The sequence below is a fragment of the Hippoglossus stenolepis genome, chromosome 14 (genome assembly GCF_022539355.2).
Source record: "Hippoglossus stenolepis isolate QCI-W04-F060 chromosome 14, HSTE1.2, whole genome shotgun sequence".
Classification (NCBI taxonomy): domain Eukaryota; kingdom Metazoa; phylum Chordata; class Actinopteri; order Pleuronectiformes; family Pleuronectidae; genus Hippoglossus; species Hippoglossus stenolepis.
The window spans coordinates 14,692,371-14,714,492 of record NC_061496.1 but is presented as its reverse complement, the minus strand read 5'-3'; the positions used below and the strand labels follow the sequence as shown (position 1 = coordinate 14,714,492).

Sequence of the window (22,122 nt, the reverse complement as noted above, 5' to 3'; positions counted from 1 at the left end):
AATACATTGCCTCACGAACAGGGGCTTGCTTGTTAGCGCTGTTTATTCGGTTTAACAGGAGAACACGTTATGTCTCTATCTCAGACCGCTGAGGAGTCATGACGCTCTAAAGACAACATGATATTTGAGATCGTATACGGCCCAGTGGGTCTCAGAGGGTTAACAGGATACATCTGCAGTAATAAAGTTTGTTATTTATTAAAATAAACCAAAAACGTTTAAAGTTTAGCAAATTTTCCAAGATCACTGACGGACACCGACTTTAACAACTCTAAACTGCGGCAGCAACAACAAGCGGACGTGTCCATCACTTTTAGGAGTCCTCTGGAAACACTTCCGATGTCGTTTTCTGTATTTGCAGTGCGTTTCTGTAATGTGTTGTGTTGTGAAATTGATGAAGATGTTTTCTTACTTTGCCTGTGTTTTGTCCACTTGCATGTTTTCTTAAGTTGCAGTGCGTTGAGCTCTCAGGGCCACCGTAGTACGATCTAAATTATACAAATTATTGTTTTATTTACCCTAGAATGGGCCCTTTATATTGAAATACTTTATACTTACATCGGGGGTCCTCTCTATGGAGGCCGCCTTGTTTCTTGTAGTAGCCCAGACTGGACAAACTAAACACCTTTTGAGTTTGTATGACAACTGAAGGTTACCACAGGTTCTCTCTCATGTTTGGAAGGGGAGGATGAGGTGAGGGGTATTCAGCTGCAACATGCAACTTCACCACTAGATGTCACTAAATTCTACACACTGCAACTTTAACTAATTTTACCTTAAACAGAAGTTATGTACGGACATGAACGTCTATAGAAAAAGTAACTGCTTCCTCACTTACCCAGAAATCGCTCTTTGGAAGAACCAAGACAAAGACTCACAGCAGTAAACTCATGGAGATTTAATATTATGCATCAATAAACAGGAGGATCTGATACAATCAATGGTTATGATCAGAAGGAAATAAAAAATACATTTGTCTTGATTACTCTATCAGGCGACAATGAGTGATACTGAAATGTATGGCAAGGCCTCGATTCAATATAATTTACAAAGACAAAACATGGAAGAGAAAATAAACTAAATAGTAGCTTCATGTTGAGCTTGGACTGGGTTGATTCAAAAAGCATTTTAGTCCGATTTAGAGGAGGATTCAATTCGACTGCAGCAAACACAAGTATTTCCATCTTCAATTTGTCTGTCACTGGATGCACATAACGCATCAGGAATGTCTTGATTAACTGCTTCTACAGATTAATTGAATTTAGTTACTATTGACGTGATCAGTTTATTAAAAGTTATGACCAAATATCTTGGAGAAACAACACAACGGTTCTAGGGGCGTTTGCTGCAGCATTAAAAGATGTTCTCAGGCATTTTCAGGTGAACTCTATCTTTTTTCAATTTCTGTATCTCATACAAATATGACAGCATTTAGATCCAGCTTGAAATAAGAGAATGAATGATGAATGGTCCGAGGTGAACAACAGGGGTGAATACCAACCTCTACGTTGTTCTTATCTTGAAAAACCATGGACAAAAAAACACAAGATGACAAGGAGACTGAACCAGCAGAATGCAGAACCTCAGGTTCCTCTCTGTATCCCTCTCCTCAGCCTCTGACGACACAGGAGCGGTCATCAAGGTGATCCACTGTGGAGTCAGCGTGTTCGGAGAGGACACAGGGACACGTGATGTGCACAACAGAAAGGGAGACGTCACAGACTAAGTCCAACTGTTACGTCCTCATCACAGACAAGCAATCCAGAAAGACAAAAATATGTAAACAATCATTCGTTCATAAATGCCTTCAGGTAGCATGGAAACATCTGCTTTTTTAGGGGATTGTTTGTTCTCTTCAACCTTTTCTCCAAATCGTTTTTTCTGGCATAACGGATGTACAAATGTGTCCAGTGACAGTCAACGGAAAGTATTTCTATATTGCATATATTCCATTTATCTGTGCTGTGGGTTATGCAGGGCTTTGCTTCTGGATAACACTCGAGACACAGAACTCTGAGGAGGACCAAATATGTGGCGAGTCAACTTTTAAATGGGAACAGAAGAAAAAAAAAATGGAATGATTCCTAAAGATGTAAAGCCATCAAGTTTATATCCTCAAATATTTTACACTATTGCCAAAAAGAAAAATAAACGAAAAAAAGAGCATTGAAAATAAAAAAGAATATATATTTATATATCCATCATATGTATATCGTATCTATATATAAACAACAGTTATAACTAGTTGCAGGCAAGCAGAGAATTTCTCCCCTGCCCCTTTAAGATGAATCCGTTCCACCGTACTAAGGCTGTCAGACTCTCAGAGGGGGCAGCAGCTTTATTTTTCCTCAGTCACCAGATTCCCTGAGATGTAGAGCGCTGTTGTATTTGATTTGAACACCAACCACACACCCCTGTACCCACCCCCTCCCAACAAAAACCATGTGTGTGGAGCAGACGATGGGTGTGGTCATGAAGCTGACGGGCAGAGTGGAGAAACCAAAAGCGGAGAGGCTCCTGTCCCGTCTCTGTGCACCGACAGGTCTCGTGATGGCGGGTCTCGATGGCGTTGAAAGCTGAGTTTGCCCAAAATAAGGAGAAGAAGATTCACTAATTTTCATGTTACATCTTCGATGCTTTTCCCGCTCGAATTCATTCACTTCCATATTGTTGTTTTACAGTCAGACGCAAAGCTGTGTACATAATCAATCATCAGTCATTCCAAGGCTTGGATAAGAAGTGTTTTTTTGCAAAAGAGTTCTTATGAAGACTCTGCTGTGTGTGCATTTCTTGATGCATACGTTTGTGTGTTTGTGTCAGAGTGTGCGTCGTCTCCTCATTGCCTCTGAGAGACTAATCTCTTTAGTAGAGGCTCGTCGTAGACCCAGCACTCGCCGTCCTCGTGGAATAGCTGCAGAGAAACACAAGCAATAACAATTACTACTCACATTAGAAAATCCCAAAAGTAAAAAACGTCAATATTACAATGTTCTCTGTCTATCAGGGAGCAGTTGGATCTGTGTATACTTAAATTATGGAGAAAGCCTTTTGCTATAGTTTTCCTATTATTTTGAATGTTAATGACAATGAGGACTGAACCCAATGTGCTTATATGAAAATAGAGCCCAAATGACTCGTTTATGTAGTTACATTTTCTACTTATTTTACAGAATAAACAATGCAGATAAGATGTGCATTTATGTTTGTATTTTATATTTAAAAAATGTTGCTTATTTTCTATATTAATTTCACCTTCTTTATATTTGGTGGTATTTACGTTTTCTTTTTATCATTAATACACTTTATGGTTAAACTGTAAAATATCAAGCTCAGTTACATTTCTTTGTCAGAGGGCTTTGACAACGAAATCTTAGGAATAATTTTTAATACATGTATAAATCTACGGATAAATCTCTATCGGAAATGTACTACTCTGTAATATTTGGCGCCAGAAAACCTACATCAGTGGGGCTCTGCTTAAAAGTTATTCAGATCAAAGATTGACATTGTATCCGAGTTCTTTCATGAAGCTGAAAAAACAATTTCACCAGACTCACCCTCGTCTCCCACTGCTGCTCGTTCTCCTTCCTCTCTCGTGCTTCAGCTCGCTGTTTCTCCTCCAACCGATGTTTGGCGTCTGTTGCTGAATCGATGTCTTTCAGCTTCAGGTTCAGCGTCACATCTCTCCACAATCTGATGCATCAAAGGGTTGAAAGTCAAACACACAAACCCACAGTTTGTTTCTCAGTAAAGCAATTTGTGGGAAAACAGTCTCATGTCTCACCTTCTGGACTCGTAATCAAGCTGGTCTTCCAGCTTTCTCACTTTCTTCTTGATGATACCTATCCTCCTAGTGTCGATGAACACTGTGTTCTCCTAGAAACACAAAAAGCAACGTATGTAATATAATGTATTATAATGTAATGTATTTTACTCACTGTGCAACTCTTTCATTTAGTAGTAATTTCCCTATGAAATGAATGCCGACATTTTGTTAAATAAATTATTATTTGTGATTATTTTCTAATATGATCCACACCCTCCACCACTTAAAGGAAAATAGAAAAAATTGGAAGACAGAAAACAAGTAAAGGACTCACTCCAGACGCCCACTTGGCGTACATCACTCCATTCCACTCCCCTTCAATGGAGCAGTAAGACTTCTTATCATTAGGTGCACTGCAAGAGACAAAAGAATTGTAGTATATTTACTCAAATCTATTCTTGGTCTATAAACTGTGACCTAACGTGTTGTACAATTATTTCCATCTTACAAAATCTCAGCAGTGATCCTGTGCTTCTTCCCTCCGTAGAAGGGTTTGGTGTGGAACACTATGTTTGCACTGTAGCCCGACTTGGAGCAGGAGATGTTGCACTCCCCGCCCAGCTCCACCCACGGCACGGTCAGGATCGACCTGGACACACAGGTTCACGTCAGTGAAGCAGATGGTAATGATCACACAGTAATGATGAGGGAAGCAGCAACAACACACACACACACACACACACACCTGCCGTATCCATTAGGGAAGTTGAGGATGTAATGTTCATCATGCTCCAAACATGATACACAGCCTAAAAAACAGAAAACAATCATTACAAATCCACAAAGTTCTATCAGAGTGTGTCAAATGTATATTGTGGTGTGTGGGACAGTCGTGTTGAATACCTTGGCCGATGTTGTGGACACCTATGGACATGCCTAAGAACTTTGACTTTGTCCAGATGTGAGCGTTGAACTGGATCTTCTTATTTAAACACTCTGCGTAAAATGCAGAAACTAAAGAGAGATGAGAAGAAACACTGATGAGTGTGGACAAAAAGAGAAAACATCTCAGTGACAATCCAACAAGCAAGAAGCCAGTATCTAAAAAGAATATTAAGAAATCCTAATATACAACATGGTCACTGGAATATGTTTGCTGTACAAGATTTCTGGGCTCTAAATCTGAATGATAAATGAGCTAATAGAAAGAGTGGCTGTGGGTAACTTTGAAGATAAAAAGTCTGTGTTCAGCTGGATTTCCTTGACCCGACATGTGCAGAGGTTTTGGCAGTGCAGTGTAATCGTTCACAGGAAGGTGGGACACTCACTGGGCGGGTGGTGAGAGACCTGCTCTGCCACAAAACACACGCTGTTGGATGAAGACCAGGGAACTGGACCCTCTGATATTGTCTCCTGAAGGGTGGTATACAGTAAAAGATTGAAAATGATGAATCACTTATTGCTTATTCCATGTTACAGCTGTACACAATATGAAAAATATATTTTGATGATTATGAAAACAATTTTAAAATAAAATGTGTTGTACCACTGGAAGCAATTACAGCATAAATAAAAAGGCAACCAGTTCTAATGCAAAATTAACATTTTGTTAAATGTCTTGGTAGGTGTTTCTTAGTAGGTCTTGCAATTTGAATTAAGATTATACATACACAATATTAATTGCCACTGTACATTGCACTAGCCCCATAATCTTGGTTATGCATACAGCGTGAAGCCCATTAACTGTATAAAGTGTTGCTGCTTTGTTTCTGGTTTAACAGCACGGTCGTGAGCTGGTGTGTTTACAGTCTGTTGTGCTCTGAGCCACACACACACACACACATCACAGAAAGGGAGAATGACTTCATAATCTAAACATGAAAAAATTACTTAGTATCTACACATTAAAAAATAGATGTCAGCTGCTAATTTAATGTAAAATCTAGGACATATAACCTGTAGGTTTATTTGTATAACCACAGATCAAATGTATTATCTCAGTGCTCGGTGCAGGCTCACAAGGTTTTTAGCCAAAGCGACTTTCAGCTACAGTGTGGACAATCTTTTTTTGTATGTTGTGGTGTTTTCTACAGATGCATGAGGTCTCACCGTGGGTGGGGGGAGCTCCTCTGCCTCTGTGGGCAGATCCCAGTGGCAGTAGAAAACTTCTCCCAGGATTGGATTGTAAGGTTTCTTGGCCACTGAGCCTTTCCTCCCTGCGTGGAAGGCAGACAGGTACCATTTCACCACCTGAACCATGCGGTCCCGGGGCTCCTCCTGCTCAGCGATACTAGTGGAAGACAAATGAAAGACACAGCTCTAAATCTGAAATGTATCTGATTAAAACAATGACTTGAACAGAACAGAGAAGTTGTTGGAATGGTACGTACCTTACAAATAAGTCGGGATGTGCAAAGAAGTCTGCGTACATTTCTAACAAAGATCTCCTCTCTAGGATGAAGGTTGGCAGGACCACCTGTGGAATATAATGAAGATGAACAACTGTTGTGGTTGTTGAAAAGAAAGAGTTCACACAGATGATGTTAGTGAGTAAAAGGAGGATTGACTGCACTGCAGTGGTAGAAAGGCATAAAGAGCAAAGAGACACTCGTACTTCAGTTCACTGCTCTGATCGCTCTACCTTTGTGAGGTCCATGCCCAAACGAACTTGTGACAGCAGATGCATGATGACGCTCTTGTGCTCCTCCACGGACTCGCCCTCTCCGTCATCATCACGGTCGTCATGGCTATCAAACGGATCTGAGGACAACAGCAGGGGACACGTCTTACATGGCTGAAACAACATTAATCATGTCCATTATACTTGTGTCTCTTGCGAGCGTTTCCCTTTTTACCTGCTTCTGTGGTTCCATTGGACATGGACGAGTTGAGGGACTCGGTGGTGTCTGGTCGTTTCAACGCCGTGTCTTTATTAGAGAGGGGCTGGGCGGCTCCAGGCCCTGAGGGACTGAGGGCGAGAGGAGGAGATAGCAGGAGCGGAAAGGAGGCAGGAAGCCGGAGAGATGAGGAGATACAAGAATGAGTAGGATTTCACAGACAATTCTGTTGCACACGTCCTTAACTGCATCTGCAAAGTTGCGTTTTGCCACCTGAGCTGCCAAACAATAAAGTAAACTAAAGTGTTGCTTTCAAACTCTGAAGCAATAGGTTCCCTCTGTGCATTGCAGGTTGCATGGAGGTGCGGTGGTGCTGCTGTACTCACTCTATGCAGTGTTTGGGGGAAGTGGTGCTCTGGTAAAACTCATCAGCGTCGTAGAATTCATCCTCGCTGGAGGAATAGGAGAAATCTGGCACCGAGTGCGAGGGCAGGGGGATGAGACCCGGGGAGGTGCCGCTACTGCTGGGGCCTGATGGACCACTCCCTGACAGAGGAGGGAAAATATCAAGTGTCATCATCAGTCTTCTGTTGCAGTATTTTAAAATAAGGTTTGTTTATTCATACAGAAAAAAAAGAAAGTAAAATCAACATGTTCTTCTTTAACCGGAGCCCAGTCCTGAACACCATGTACAGTAACCTGTCATTAACACAGTGAAGACTTGCAGAGCGTATTGACAGCGCTCTCGAGCACACAGGCGGCCTCCTTAATGCACAGCACAGCATTTTAATACTGCTGCCTCAGCACAGAAGACAAATAGGCAGGAGCCTCTGCTGTCCCTTGCTTTTGTACTTGGCCTTTTTAATTTACTTTATGTTCATGGACACAACACTCTGGGCTGGAGAAGAACAGTAACAGATATATATTATTACTGCTTTTGGTCATGTGGTAGACTTCTTATTCCATTAGCTTCCTGTAGCTTGTAGAGCGGATCTAAAAAGGAGAAATAGCATCCTGACAAGGACAAGTATCCTCCTTCCTGTTGAAACTCTAGTTTTTTTTGTCAATGCAGAATGAGAAATACAGCCAATTTCTACACAAACAACAGGCATCCGACTTCACACAAGATCCATCTGCTATTAAAGATTATGTGATATCATCTAAACCTCCAGAAAATGTACTTAACGGACATTTACATTTGTCTTTTTATTATTCTGGTCAGCCGCAAGGACAACAATAATCTTTGTAATGTCACTTTTAAGACAACATAGATTAAAACTCTATAATAAAACCATACCAGGACAAATGAGAAAATTCCATCTGCTAATGCAGATCATGTAATATACCTTAAAACACCAGAACAGCTAGTAAATGGACCTTGAAATTAGATAGATTTATAAAATATTATATTATTTATATTATATCTCATAGTTTCATGAATCACAAGCTGTATGTCTGTAATGGCCCTGGGACTCATTAACGGAAGTGATGTTGTCGATCGTGACGACAGCGCGTTCGCGGTGACGACAACCGATCCTCCAGGTCAGTCGTCTGTGCACCGAGTCAAGCTTTACCGAACTTTGAATAAACAGGTAAACAGCTCTTAGAGCAGCAGCTTCAGGGTTCTGTGGACTGAGTTCAGTCGCAGGTCATTTCTTGCTGTGGCTCAATTAGTGCAGGTCACTTTTACAGTTTCATGCGAGCAGCATCACCACAGGCCAAACAAAGAGCCCCTTCCAAACGAGCATGTTTAGAACAGGCACTGCAGTAGTTTACCAAACATGCAATGGATGGATGAATGAATGAATACTGGGGGGGACTGTACTAAAGCACAAAACCAGGAAAATGACTAGTTCCTACAGTTTATAATTTTTGTTAAGATCAGTGGAAGTAATAACTCACAGTGAATGATCATTATAACAACTAATACTTTTTCCGAGTAGTGCTTTAGTATAACTGGCTGCGCGAGTGAAGTGAACTTTCACCTGTGCTGTTGGGAGTTGGGGTTTGCAGACTGCCCATCACCGTGACAACGGGACCAACAGGTAACGTGGAAGGTCGTTGCTCTGATTTACACACCTGAGAAGCGTCTTTGGCAAAAACAGAGAAAGCGGATGAGTTTTTGAGGCTGAAGCCAAATCACATTATAAGCAGCACCTCATCAAGAGCAGTTCCAAGAGGCTGGGAAAAGAACCCGAGACGCTGTAAACACAGGCTTCAGTCCTGAGAGGGATTTCACAGGAACTTATCTTATATGATTTTACCTTCAAACAATGAAAGCACATTTAGAAGATTTATCAAAAGCCTGGATAATATTGATATTGTCAGAGTAGAACTCGCTTCAGGTTTCATTCCACTGTCTCTACTCTGACTGTGAAAGATTTGAATTTCAAATGTTGTTCAGGGACAATAATAAAATAAAAAAATAAAAAAAGAATTTGTAAGCGAGCACTTTATAAATTCTGTGACAAAATTAACTGTGTGGAACCGAGTGGAAACATCAGCTTGAGGAGGTTAAACATGCAAACACCAGGGGGAGCCGTTTTCACCTTTGAGTAAGTTACAAAACATTAATAACCTCTGTGAGCAATGTTGGGTGTGTGAAGTGTATCAAACGTTATAACACATCAGACACAGGAACCCACATGAGTGTAAGAGATGCTGAGGAGGCGGACGACAGGTACCTGTTGGTAGTGTGTTCTGTGTTGGCATCGTGCTGTTGTCTACAGGGTTGTCCAGAGGTGGCTGGAAGATCCCATCCACTGGGTTGATGGTGCTCTGGAGGAAATTAAAATAACATCGCCATCAACAACAGAAACTGCATCAATCAGTTCTGACATCAGACACAAGACTAACACTGCCTGGTTACCAATCTAAAATGACACAAACTGCATATCCAGAGACGACCCAACGAGCCTGCATGTCGCTAACATGTAGAACTAAATATACAAACCACAGTGGGACTGTTTCCTCTCACATCACAGCCAAAGGTCAATATAAGCTCTCAGACAAAAACTGGACATCAAGTTCACAGCTGTATTGGTTGTAGATCAGCTTAATGCTATATGTACGCAACAAGAACAGTGTGATATACATGCGCCACCCACCGCAGGCCGATCAATTTCCTTTCACTCCATTTCCTGGAAAGCTGTTACCGGGGTTTCATTCATCTAATCAATATGAAACCAACAACAATGTCAGAAAGCCAGACACCAGCCGAACCCTTACACAATAACTAACAGCACCTCCTGAACTCGGATCAACCTTCGAGTCTAAAGAGGAGTTAATTAACTCCATTGGGAAGCAACCGAAATGTGTATCATGTGTATCACTCCTGAATTCCCTGTGGTTAAACTCAGTGGGGACACTCTTACCTGCAGCGACCGGCCCTCGTCAGTGCAACATTAACACTGTGTGTCCGACGTATGTGACCACAAACACACAAAGCAGCCTGATGACTTTGTGTAATGGGGTCACTGGCCCCAATGACCCAACACTGACAGGAACACCGACAGCAACACAAGCGAACAAAGTGAAACCCTATCGACTGTCATTTCCCAACAACTTCCCCCCGGGGCTTTTGGTTGCACTGGAGCTAGTCGATGTGATGTGTTATCTTGTTATTCAAACTTGATTTTAGCTTTTTCATTAACAGAACCATGTGAAACTAGAATGTCTCTATGAGTCACCTAATGAAACCACGTTTACATTCACTAGATCCCAGTTTTTATTTGGATCTGCACCAAATTGCACACTAACAAATATCATTCCCCTAAACATGTGGAATTTTGTTCAAGATCCATGAATTATTCTTTGAAAAATCCAGGATAATGCTGAGAAATGCAGAATCTCACAATGTTAAGACAGTGAAATCCTTTTTCTCCCTGCATCGGCCCCTTCATCCTGATCTGCACCAAAATACAAGACCATCTCTATTGTGTCATTCCCCAACCCTTCCACAAAATTCAATGAAATAGTTTTTTTGCGTCATCCTGCTAACTAACAAACAAATGCAGACGGAAAAAAAAAAAACTTCCTCTGGCAGAGGCAATCAACAGGAACAGGTACAGTGAATCACTTCAATGTCCGTCCTTTGACATTAGGCTCTGAGGCTGAGGAGGAGTAGAAGTAGCAGAGGATAATATTAAGTTTGTACTAGTGTACCAGGATGTGAACAACAAGCCACTACATGCCTCCACAACTGCAGTATACAGGACTGAGCGTGTTGCATGAAACATACCCACCAGGGTGAAAGGAGAAGATTGTTTTTCTGAATTTGTGTCTAGATAATTATCACCAAAAACATCAATGGTTCCCAGACAGAATCTCTTATCTCCCTGCCTCGTTTCCTTCCTTTCCACCTCCCTTTGCACTGCCCTATGCTTCCCTTCTCCACGTGACTCCATGAGGCAAGAGCTACTAATTATAGCCAATCAGAGAAATATTGGTCTGTCATGGTGGGACCAGCCTGTGGCTTTGCAAGGCGGCCATAAAGCAAAAGCAGATGGAAGGAAAGAGTTACGGTTAAAAACGACTTTAAAACATAGTGTTGTGATTGATGTTTTTTTTTTGGGTGTGTGGATAGAATATTAATAAACCAGGTAGCTCGAGCAGCAGGGCGAACCTTTAACCAATCACAGGCCATAAATTATTTTGACAGATAAATACTGAACAGGCTTTCTGGCTTCCTGCACTTCAGGGACAATTTCTCTGGCCGTGCAGAACAGAGTAGCGCCTGACGAGGTCAATCCAACATGCAGTTGGTGTTTCAGGTATTTCAAACAAAGGTCAACAGTGCATTTATCTTTTTCCTCCACATTGCAGGGGCGCAGGCAACGTGACAGACACTTAGATGTTCTAAAGTACAAAGCTTATGGCATAAAAAAATAAAACATGTGCAGTTAGATGTGTAGACAGAGCTTATATATATGCGGTGCTATTTATACTGTGTAATGCTGTACTTAATGACTGTGAGATTAAGTCAGCTATAAGAGCAGTGCAGGCCAACAAGCTGGATGGCCCCTGTGGGATTCTTGCTTCAAGGATCAGACAAGAGGTTGTACATGTGTTAGTACATTACCAACAACCCATGCACATTTCTGTAGCTCCCGTTTTCCAAAGCATAAAGGAACATTGATTTTTCCAATTTCCAGGAAGCTACTAGGTTCTGCTCACTGTTTTTTTTGTTATATGTATACAAGTGGCATTCAATTGCATGGAAGTAGTTGTGAGCAAAGACCGTTTGGGACAAAAATTATCTCTGAGAATTGACAGCTGAAAATACTGCGTTTATGAGCTACACTCTTTAAAGTCGTTTTCAGACATGAACTCCAGAAAACGGTTGCCTTTCACATCTGAAGAACGCAGCAGGAGATTGTCTGGGTCAGATGTGTTCATAACAACAGGAACATCTACAGAGCATTTGGACGAGAGGTGGCGTCTGGGTAGAAGCGTGCAGGAGGAAGGACAGGATGTATAAATCCTGCTGCGGAAATCGTGTGTCTTTGTTTACAGCACATCCATAATGACGTTGGCCCTTATCACCCAAAGCTCTCAAATCTCATCGTCTTTCCAAGTTGACTTCTTCTGTGTCTTGGCTCCTCTTTTTCAGCCCCAGATATTTGTATTCTTTTTTGTGTTTTTCCAGTTTTGCGTCTGAATGTGCCCATGTGAGAGCGAGCTAGTGGGCGGGTTCTTGATGTTTCTAACACGTGACAGACATTCTCCAGAGGTTTTACTAGGGGCTCACAGAAAAGTCTTCACAGAATGTCCGGAGCATTCCAGTATTTGCATTCTCAAACAGGCCCTCCAGATAATATCAGGAGACTATCTGGTGTTCATTGCATGTTTGCAAGCAGCTAAACAGTGAGTAACAGGCAAAGATGGACATGCGTGACAGTGTTATTACACATTTAAAGGTTCAGTCTGTAAGATATAGGTGAAAGGGATCTAGAGGGAGAAATTAAATTTAAAATAAACCTTGATGTTTTCACTAGTGTGTAATCATCTAAAAATGTATGAATTGTTGTTGTCTTTACCCTAGAATTGGTCCTATATATTTAAATACTTTATATTTACAGTGGGAGAGGATCCTCTCTACAGAGGCTGCCATGTTTTTTACGATCATCCAAACTGGAAAAACTCAACACATTTTGAGTTTTTATGATGACAGAAGGTTGCCACAGGTTCTCTTCCATGTTTGGAAGGAGAGGGTGAGGTGAGGGGTATTCAGCTGCAACATGCACCTTCACCATTAGATGTCACTAAATTCCACACACTGAACCTTTAAATGTTAATTATTTGGACTCCCAGCAGACAACTGCATTAAGACATGACTGTAATGTTACTTGAAGTAAGGAAGACAACATTTTCTGTGATAGATTTTCCATCTAATAAAAACAATAGCTACCTGGAACATGAGTAATAAATCTAAAAACCTAAATGCTTTTGGAAAACAATCAACAGTAAAATAAACTTGTTGTAGATGAAACATGCAAAACTCAGATATGGCCTCTAACATGAAGACCGAACGCCTGCAGAGCGAGTTAAGTGTTCTCTGGAAGGCTTTCCAGTCATTAGTGCTCAGTAGTTCAATAAGCAGGCAGTGTGGAATAAATCAATGTTGAATTACTGGGTGGAGTGAAGTGCAACAATCTCTCATATAGAGGCATGCAAACACACATGTGTAGTCCATGTACACATACATATTGTGCATTTTCTCTAGCAAAGTTTCCACACACACACACACACACACACACACACACACACACACACACACACACACACACACACACACACACACACACACACACACACACACACACACACACACGCACATTGTTTATCTTGATGAAGGAAAGAATAGTTCCCAACCATCGCAAAAAGAATTTAAAATCCCAGATGAAATCAGGAAATTAGGAACTTAATTAAGAAGGACAGAGGTGGTAAACGTGAGGGAAAAGAGATTGAGATAAAGCTTATCTCTAAATTAGACAGCATGCACTACAGAGATCTGATTCATCTGATGTTCTACAGTGGAAAGTCGATTAAGGCAGAAAAGAAGGTTAGCAGTTTGCTTGATTCATATTTTTGTCGTGGACAGAGGACGTCAAACTTACTATAAGTCCGTTTGCGTGTTGCTGTTCGTTACTTTGGTCCTTAAAATTTTGAGAAAACAATGTTAGACTACTGCTGTAGGACGAGTCATTTCATAAAGCATCCTGAGCATCTGTTGGGTCCAGAGCAGTGACAGCCATCCCCTCTTATCACATGGTGCGTCATAAAATTCACCAACTTGCCACATGCAGTAATCCTTTCATCACATGGTAAAATCCCCTGTCGTTTCCTTCAGTATAAGTAAGACCGGGATTTGTCATTAATTCCAATCTGTAAGGTAAACTACACACAAGACTAAGTATGTGGACAGTTACTCATGTTTGATCTCTGGGCTTCTGCACATTGGAATAAATAATATCAAGTTCCAGTTCAAGTTGAGTAGGTTTTATCGATACTATCCTTTTCACAGCAGACATTTTGACATGTTAGGGTTAGGAGGAAAAGCTAATTTTACTGATAACATTAACAATGGGTCTGCTCAAGTATCCCGGTAAGAAACATTGTTAGTGCACAGTGAGTCAGCATGTACAACACCAGGACCCTGAAGGAATGGAATTCAGCAATTGTTCATTTTATTATTTATAGATCTTTTCTTCTGCGATTGGTCAAAAAGTCTGCTGTGAAAATGGCCCTGAAGAGAAAGATCTGTGTGGGTGCTGTGGCCCTTTAAACACAGTGCCCATGATTTGGGCGTTCAAAAATAATTGGACAGATACATGTGAAGTCAAACAAAAATCACATTTAGCACTAAAAAATATTTTAGTGCTAAATATAATAACTGTATTAAGTATTTGACCTATAGACATCAGCAGATGTTACCCTCCTCCGACACTTGGATGACACCAGAGGAGCAGTATGGTGGCATTTATTATTATTATTGTATTATTTACATTTGAAGAAGTGGTCACCATTTACTTCAATTGTTTTGGATTTACCTGCAACGCTGTTTACCCCTGAAACTCCAAAAGTGTTTAGTGGACTCAAACACTTCACCCACCCGTCCATCAGCATAGTGGTGAGTAGATAAAGAGTGAATTTTCATTTTTGGGTGAACTCTCCCTTTAAATCCAAATGTCAACTCAAGACACATTTAATAGCCAAGTGTCTAATTACTTTTGAACTGCTAAAATTCAGGCACCTTATCTCTCACACAGTGCTTTCTATATTGATGTAAACCTACTAAAACTAAGCACTTTATTGTTTATCCATTATTTTATTTTAAATTCAATGTGTTGAAGCTCAGAACATAAAAAAAAGATAACTGTCCAGTGTCCAAATACTCCTGGTCTTGTCAGTACGTGTTTCCTCAAATCTTATTCCGGAAAAAAATTTTCATAGTTTTACAAACAGCTACAAGTTTCACCTAACAACCACATGAAGCAGAAATGATTGCTCCATTTCCTTTCAGAAGGGCTGAATGGAACATGTGATGAAACCAATACTGCGCTACACCCTCCTCAACCACTGGCCCAGACAGCAACCGTAAGCAGGGAACTATCCCACAAACACACACACACAAAGTAACAGTGCAAGCTACTGTGGTCTAACAAGAACAATGATTATAGTGAGATGGCAGACCGAGCTGCAGCGTATTGTATTTACCTTTGCGATTTGCAGCAGTACAATGCAGTGCTTGATGGACTCTACCATACTCTGAAAGAGAAAAACAGAATTTATTAACCAAGAGCTCAGAGAAACTGAACGATAGGATTAAACGTAAATGTCTTTAAGTTCTGACTTACACAAGTAGTCTCTTTCAAATTTTCAATTTTCTGTAAAAGAAAAGAAAGAAAGAAAGATAAGAGGGTAGTAAAATAAACAGCAGTGTAAAAACAAATACAAGCTTCAAAAGCAGAGGTGCTGGTTCAGCCAGTTCAACAGCAAATAAAGTATGTGTATAAAACATCAAGGTGATAATCCACAACTAGATGAAGCAGCACTTCTGTTAATTTTTGTCCTATGAGACAATTTCCCACGGTGAAGAGACTGGTTACAACGAAAGCCAAAGTGATAAAGAACAGAGGTCATGTCAGAGAGGAAGTGAATCACATTGCTCCAAAAAACACAGAGGCTACAAATACATCCTGAAACTGAACAGCTTCCTTCAACAGAACTGAAAAGACTCCCTGAAAGCACCAAAACAGCTGAAAAACAAGAATTGCAACTGTTAGGTTTATCCCATTGACAGTAAATAAAGATGGAGTAATTGACTACTTCCTCCTTATATTCAGAAATTAAGCTGAAATATTATGGATGTATACCCTGCCATCTTGCACAATTGGAGCCAGAATCAACAATCAGGGGATTGGAGTTGCAGTATCAAGGTCCTGCGATGATAATAATAATAATAACTTTATTTGGATAGCACTTATCTGAACAAGGTTGTGCTTCACAAAATACATCAAGACATGTACTGTTTCAGTTTTGTTTCACCCCATTTTTATAGCATTAAATAAACCAAACTTACTTTCATGAAATGTGTTCATTAAAATGCGTCAGTGTAATAAGAACTACCCAAAATCAGAGAAATGTGTGAGAAACATATATTTGATGTGTACTTTGACTTTTAAGTTTGGCTCATGTCCCATCCACTAACATGGAGGATTTCTGACCAACACTGCAGCCAGTCATCAGGTTGCTTTGGCCTCACTTTTAGGAAGCGGTGGTTTTAAGTATTATAATTACAGAATACTGGTTCTAACAACGATTCCTAATTGGCATATCTTAATTCTTTTTAATACAGTACAATTTTAATAATGTGGCCCATATATAGCTAATGGGGTAGCTGTGTCAGAGCTGAAACTAGAAAGTGATTGAAAGAAAGTATGGACAACACAATGATTCCAGTCTGTCAGTGCAGGACAATTTTTGGTGGAGCCGAATATTTTGTATGATTTTATATTTTAGCGGGTCTCTCTCAAATAGGCTATTATAATGTTTTGTAGAAAACAGTTTTGTTAGTTTCCCAATTATTTAAATGCTGAGAAACAGGTCATAATGTGTGGTCATTTTTTACTTTTAAAAAATATGACGTCTTTAAAACGGACAAACTACACATATCAAAGTGTGTATTCGCATGCTATGATCGTCATCATCTTTTTTTTCCAGGTCTGTGTGTCAGCACGCTTCCCTGCTGTGAGCCACTGCTCTAATGACAGCGAGAACACGGACCGGAAAGCCAAGGCACAAGGACAGAGCAGCTCTTCTGGTACTCACTCTGCGTGATTCATCCTCTTTGCAGTCCTTGATCTTCTCATCAAACAGCTGTGTGAGAGAGGAAAGAAGGGGAATGGAATATGAGCTGAGACGGGTCTATGGTGAAATGAGCACCGAGATTATCAGAAGGTTAATGTGTACAGAGGACGTGGCATCAGATAATGTGGCGGAAAGCAGCGAGCTCTTCTCACCAAGAAAGGGCACTCACTCCTTTACATCTTCTGCCTGAGACGACATTCTGCTGCTTCTTTTAATACATGATTTTGTGCTTTATCACCGTACTACCACAAATCTTAATCTTAAATAAATTCTGCTTTGTTGAAGAGTGACACCATCAGGAATGGACAAAAAATAAGGAGGAAGGTCATGTCACAGCTTCAAATGAAAGAGATGCCATTTACGTGGAACATGGACTTTTTTCAAATGGACTACATCTGGATCTTTAACCGAACACGTCAATGTGAGTGGTGAAAGATCTATATATTTGACATATTTATGAAGATGTGAATCATCACAAATGAAATGCTAAGGATTGACAGGTGTTTCCACATCGAGTCCTACCTTTAACTGGTCAATCAGAATCTGCAGGTAGGCATCAGCTTCAGCGAGCTTCTTATCAAAGTCTTGAACACTCGGAACGAATCCTGTCTCGGCCTCCTGTGGACGAAGAGACAAACACAGTTGGGAATCAGTGCAGCGGTAACCACATCCACTTCAAACAACATGTTGGTATTTACATATTAACACATATATATTTACATGTAATCCATAGATTAATTAATAGAATCCATCCATTGATTGAAAAAAGGCTTGGGTCTGTCACCGCCTGGTCAGGTACGGTTTGTAACTGTTTGTAAATGTCGGACAGAAACATCAAGAGTTCAGAGAGTTTTCCAGCAATGTACTGTACTGTTGTAGATATGAATACTATTGTTTAAAGCCTTGTTGACATGAAAGGCCAGCAGGTCTGTCTGCCGCTGACTGGAGGCCAGCGAATGTCAGGCTTCAACAAAACCTACATCAGGAAACGTATATGGCTGGAATTGATTTGGCTACTGACAGAAGTGTGTGTGTGTGAATGGGTTGAGGCTCACTCAGACACATAGTTTGTTAATTATGTCCCCTTAATAGGACACATACTCCAACCACACACACACACACTCACACATGGGCACAGACAATTTCGTTACATAATATCCATTAAAAGGTAATTACTCCACTATTGGTAGAGCAGATGTGACCCAGCATCTGTCTCTATCTGTCTGAGCTCACTCGAGCACCCGGAACAATCTGGTCGGCTGTGACACGAAACCAAAAGCAGGAAAATGAAAATGCACACGTACACAATAAAAGACTTCCTTCAAAAATCAGCCCATATATAAAGCTGGGGCCTGTAAAGACAAAGGACACTCTGGACTAGTGACAACATAATAAAAACTCAATGCCAAACCAGTCAGATGACGAATGTCTTGCAGCACCGTTTACTGCTGCACAGCTGTAACTCTGACATGGAAAAATCCGAAAGTTTAGAATCAAACAGATGTGTTGGTAATAAATCAGGCTCTTTATCTAACCACGTCTGATGCTACCGCTGCTTCGGACTTGCTGCGTCGCACAGTCCTGTTGTGGTCTGACTTTGAGGGGGCTTTTCCTCCTTCTAAAAACGACCTCACAGGAACGTGAAGAAAAGCCATTAACAGCCAAACTGCTGTTCACAGCTGTCCCAGCCTGAGACCTGTTAAAGTTTAAACTGGAAAAACATGCTAGCTTTCTAGAGAACAAAGTCTGAGTTAAGTCAGCGCCAATGAAGTCTGATGGTAACTGGTCAGACTTCCTCAAAAGGATCAAAGGTGCTTTCATCATCAGCGTGACCGGGGAGTAGCTGTCCACATGAGGGCCTGTGCAAAAATCCAAACTGAAAACAATGGATGTGTCAGCAAATTGGGTGTCTGGCTCCTTACTCATATTACACTGGAAAAACACTGATATCTTTCTCAAGAAGAATTACATCATGATCATTTTTACCTAAACAAAAGCAACACAGAGCAACACAGGCACCTTTGAACATACGGGAAGTAGGTGTTAAAAACACAACTATGCAACAGAACATCTATCTCCTTTAAATTTAAGTGGTACAGTGAAGATTAACCACCATCAGGACAACCGCTCCAACATAACAATATTTACAAAGTAGTACACCAACACCCTTAAACATAAATCTATTACACCAAAAAAAAGTAAATTTGCAAAAACTCAACTCAACAAAGAACTGAATCAAAACATGCTTGAATATTCATGTATGCAACTGTCATAGGCTTGAACATATGGTAAAAAAAACACTAAAGACAAAAAACAATAAAAGCAGGAATTTGAAGCTGACACGGTGAAAACAAACCAGGACAGAAAAACAAAACAGAGTCCCCAAAACAGTAATTACCAAGCGCCTCATGTTTTCCACTTACTGGAGCCGAAGAGTTTGTACAGACAGAGCCGATAAGTTTAGAAGCAGAAAACCAGAAGCAGGGGGCTGGTTTTATAAACAGCCACCGTAACACCACGTCACACTGCTCCGCTGTTCCTGAAATATTCCCAGACGTCTCCTCTCCCACTCATTCCCGCTGAACGCTCTGTGGATCCCTGTGTGTGTGCGGTGAGTGTGCGACATAGTGGGAATAATTCAGAGCGGTGTGCAACCCCTCCCACGTAAACACTAACAGACTCACCCACCCAACCACCCCAGACTCAACAAACAACACTGCTCCTGCACCTTCCCCCCCACCCCTCCATTTCTATTTGTCTTTCCATGCACAGTGACCTACTTTAACATGCTGATGCCCCGGCAGGAAGCGCAGTGCAGCCGTTTAGCTCCTAGCTATGGTGCAGTGGTGTTTGTGTGTTTTACTTACTGGGTGCCTCCCTCCAATGGACATGCTGCGTTAAAACCTTGTGCATCTCTCCCACTGGGCCATTTTGCCTAACAAAAGATTGTCTCTCTTTCTCCGGCTTTGCTTCTTCTCTTTTTCCTCCCTCTACGGCAACAAAACCAACAGCTTTGGTAAAAAGTTAGCGTTCTCTCTCTCTCTTCCTACCCCCACAGAGAAAGAGAAAACAATCTCCTCCTTCTTGTTCCCCAACTGCAGTCTGCCAATGTAAACCACAGCAGCCTTCAGACTGCGTTAGGAGGGCAGCCAGCCTGGCTACAATATATCCTTCGGCAGCAGTTATCAGCTGAGTGTTTGGTATGAGGCAGAGAGAGCAGTGTTAATCCAGGACCCTCCCCTGGCAGGAAAGGCACACTTCCTCTCATGCAGGCAGAGGAGAAAACACACAAAGCAGTCGCAATTGCTCAGAGGGACAAGCACTAACAGCCCAAACCGATTGGCTGTGGCAGTGAAAGATGTTTGGTTGATCCAACAAGCAGGTCTCAGATTGGCTACTGCTGGGTCACATGTCATCTGACGAAGGCAATGTGTGTGTGAGCAAGCAGGCACACGTAGCACATCAGAAGGATTTGCCACAGAGGGAGGGACAGCAGAAAAAGGAAAGAGGGAGGGAGGAAGGGAGAGAAAACTAAAAGGCTGGTCATGAGGGGGAAATGGAGGAGATGGGTGGGAAGAACTTCAAATAGGTAATGATGATAAGGAATAATAAAAAAAGACAGGTTTTGAGAAGGTAGGCAGGGAAAAAAGTTGGACATGGAAACAGCTGGAGGGCAGACAAGAGAACTAACTGAGTCACTCAATACTCCCACATTCAATAAACATCCCACAATGAAAAAACAAAGACAAACATCAGTGGGACAAAAATTTCGACGGCAAATCAGCAGTTAAATGACCTTTCTTATAAACTAAAAATCATGACTCCTTTATCAGACTTGCTGCTTTCGGACAAGCACTGAACTCCAGAGGATCTCCAGACATTATCCAGGGGCTGTATGTGAGAACGCAAATGTTGGAGTGAGAGCCTGCGGACTTTCTTGTAAAATCTCTACAGAGTGTCTGAATGAGCCGATGTGAGAACACAGCAGGAGATCCTAACAAACATGCGTTCCAAAAAACACAATTTCAAGATATCTCTGCAAACAATAGAGAGACAATCTCAAGTCTCTGTTGGTCAGGAAATCATTCCCCATCATATGATATCATGATAAGTTTTGTCTTGAAGAGGTCACAATGAAATCAGAAAATGATGTCATGCGTAGTTCATAAATGCATTTTTCCAGGTACCTCTGCATCCTGTAAGACTATAGACACAACATAAAGCTTCACTATGAAGTCAGGAAGTTATGTCATATAGTGTCGTAATGGATGGACTTTATAAGAATAGACAAAATCTACATCTTATTTCACCAATCAGTCATCCTCATATGGTATAAACGATGTTGCCCCTCTGATGCTTTTCATTTCTATTTACACTGACATGACTCATCAATGACTCACCTTCTCTGATCAGTAGACAAAGAAAAATCAGGTACAAGCATGAGACTCAGCTTCAAGGTGCTGAAAACACTTGAGAGGCGAAGTCACCCTGATGTCATCGAATGAGAGATGTGATCACAGTAAATGATTCACAGGGTTTACAAATGAATGGAAACAGAGGTTCAATAAAAATGCCTCAATTAAAAGCTTTTGATATCAAGGTAACATTTACCTTCACTTCAGAGTTTCACAGTCCTCAGGCTTCACAGTATCTATTTCAGTATCCTCTTCTGGTAACTCAAACAAGAACATGTTTGCTTAGGATAAATAGAAACCACACCTACGGTTGCTGATTGAGCCCCACAGCTAAATGACTTTTCTTATAAATACACTGGATGGATTGGACACACAGACTCATATGCATAAACACATACACTTAAACACAAACATGCTAATAAAGTTACATACTCGTAGTTGGAGTGTGTGACGAAGGATAGTTCCCTCTAAGGCGTGGATCCACTTCTCCCGCTCATCTGCATCTCGGGCTAAGGGCAGAGACAAACCAAATTAATTAGTTTTCCACACAGACACCATGTGCAGCCTTTACATATGTTCTACACGCCAATGACACCACGATACAACAGTGAAGTGACATTAGCACTGGTCACACAGACATGGAAACAGTGCATTCTTCTATGAGATTGTTGGCTTTTTATCAAAAATACTAGAATTCTGCTCAATAGGGATGGATCATTGATTGTATTCACAG

The 22,122-nt window shown here is 41.0% G+C and overlaps 1 protein-coding gene across 9 annotated transcripts in view; it reads right to left on the bottom strand.

Annotated features, from left to right (window-relative positions):
• Positions 1-883: 883 nt before the first annotated feature.
• The window catches only part of osbpl9 (oxysterol binding protein-like 9), a 35,382-nt gene continuing 14,143 nt past the window's right edge, over positions 884-22,122 (bottom strand). For 2 of the 9 annotated variants that reach the window (XM_035176377.2, XM_035176381.2), the window contains exons 4-24: positions 21,822-21,898; positions 17,497-17,592; positions 16,936-16,983; positions 15,462-15,491; positions 15,322-15,372; positions 13,722-13,760; positions 9,288-9,381; positions 8,589-8,693; positions 6,990-7,149; positions 6,622-6,734; positions 6,408-6,526; positions 6,157-6,242; positions 5,876-6,056; positions 5,095-5,179; positions 4,670-4,780; positions 4,512-4,575; positions 4,275-4,415; positions 4,101-4,179; positions 3,785-3,876; positions 3,558-3,693; positions 884-2,911 (exon numbers count right to left, since the gene is read on the bottom strand). In XM_035176377.2, the coding sequence (XP_035032268.1) occupies positions 2,837-2,911; positions 3,558-3,693; positions 3,785-3,876; positions 4,101-4,179; positions 4,275-4,415; positions 4,512-4,575; positions 4,670-4,780; positions 5,095-5,179; positions 5,876-6,056; positions 6,157-6,242; positions 6,408-6,526; positions 6,622-6,734; positions 6,990-7,149; positions 8,589-8,693; positions 9,288-9,381; positions 13,722-13,760; positions 15,322-15,372; positions 15,462-15,491; positions 16,936-16,983; positions 17,497-17,592; positions 21,822-21,898 (1,982 nt within the window). In that variant the 3' untranslated portion in view covers positions 884-2,836. Of the gene's footprint in view, positions 2,912-3,557; positions 3,694-3,784; positions 3,877-4,100; positions 4,180-4,274; positions 4,416-4,511; positions 4,576-4,669; positions 4,781-5,094; positions 5,180-5,875; positions 6,057-6,156; positions 6,243-6,407; positions 6,527-6,621; positions 6,735-6,989; positions 7,150-8,588; positions 8,694-9,287; positions 9,382-13,721; positions 13,761-15,321; positions 15,373-15,461; positions 15,492-16,935; positions 16,984-17,496; positions 17,593-18,509; positions 18,727-19,397; positions 19,610-19,841; positions 20,272-21,821; positions 21,899-22,122 lie in introns of those variants that run through there. The other 7 variants (XM_035176378.2, XM_035176385.2, XM_035176386.2 and 4 more) reach the window with 7 other exon arrangements.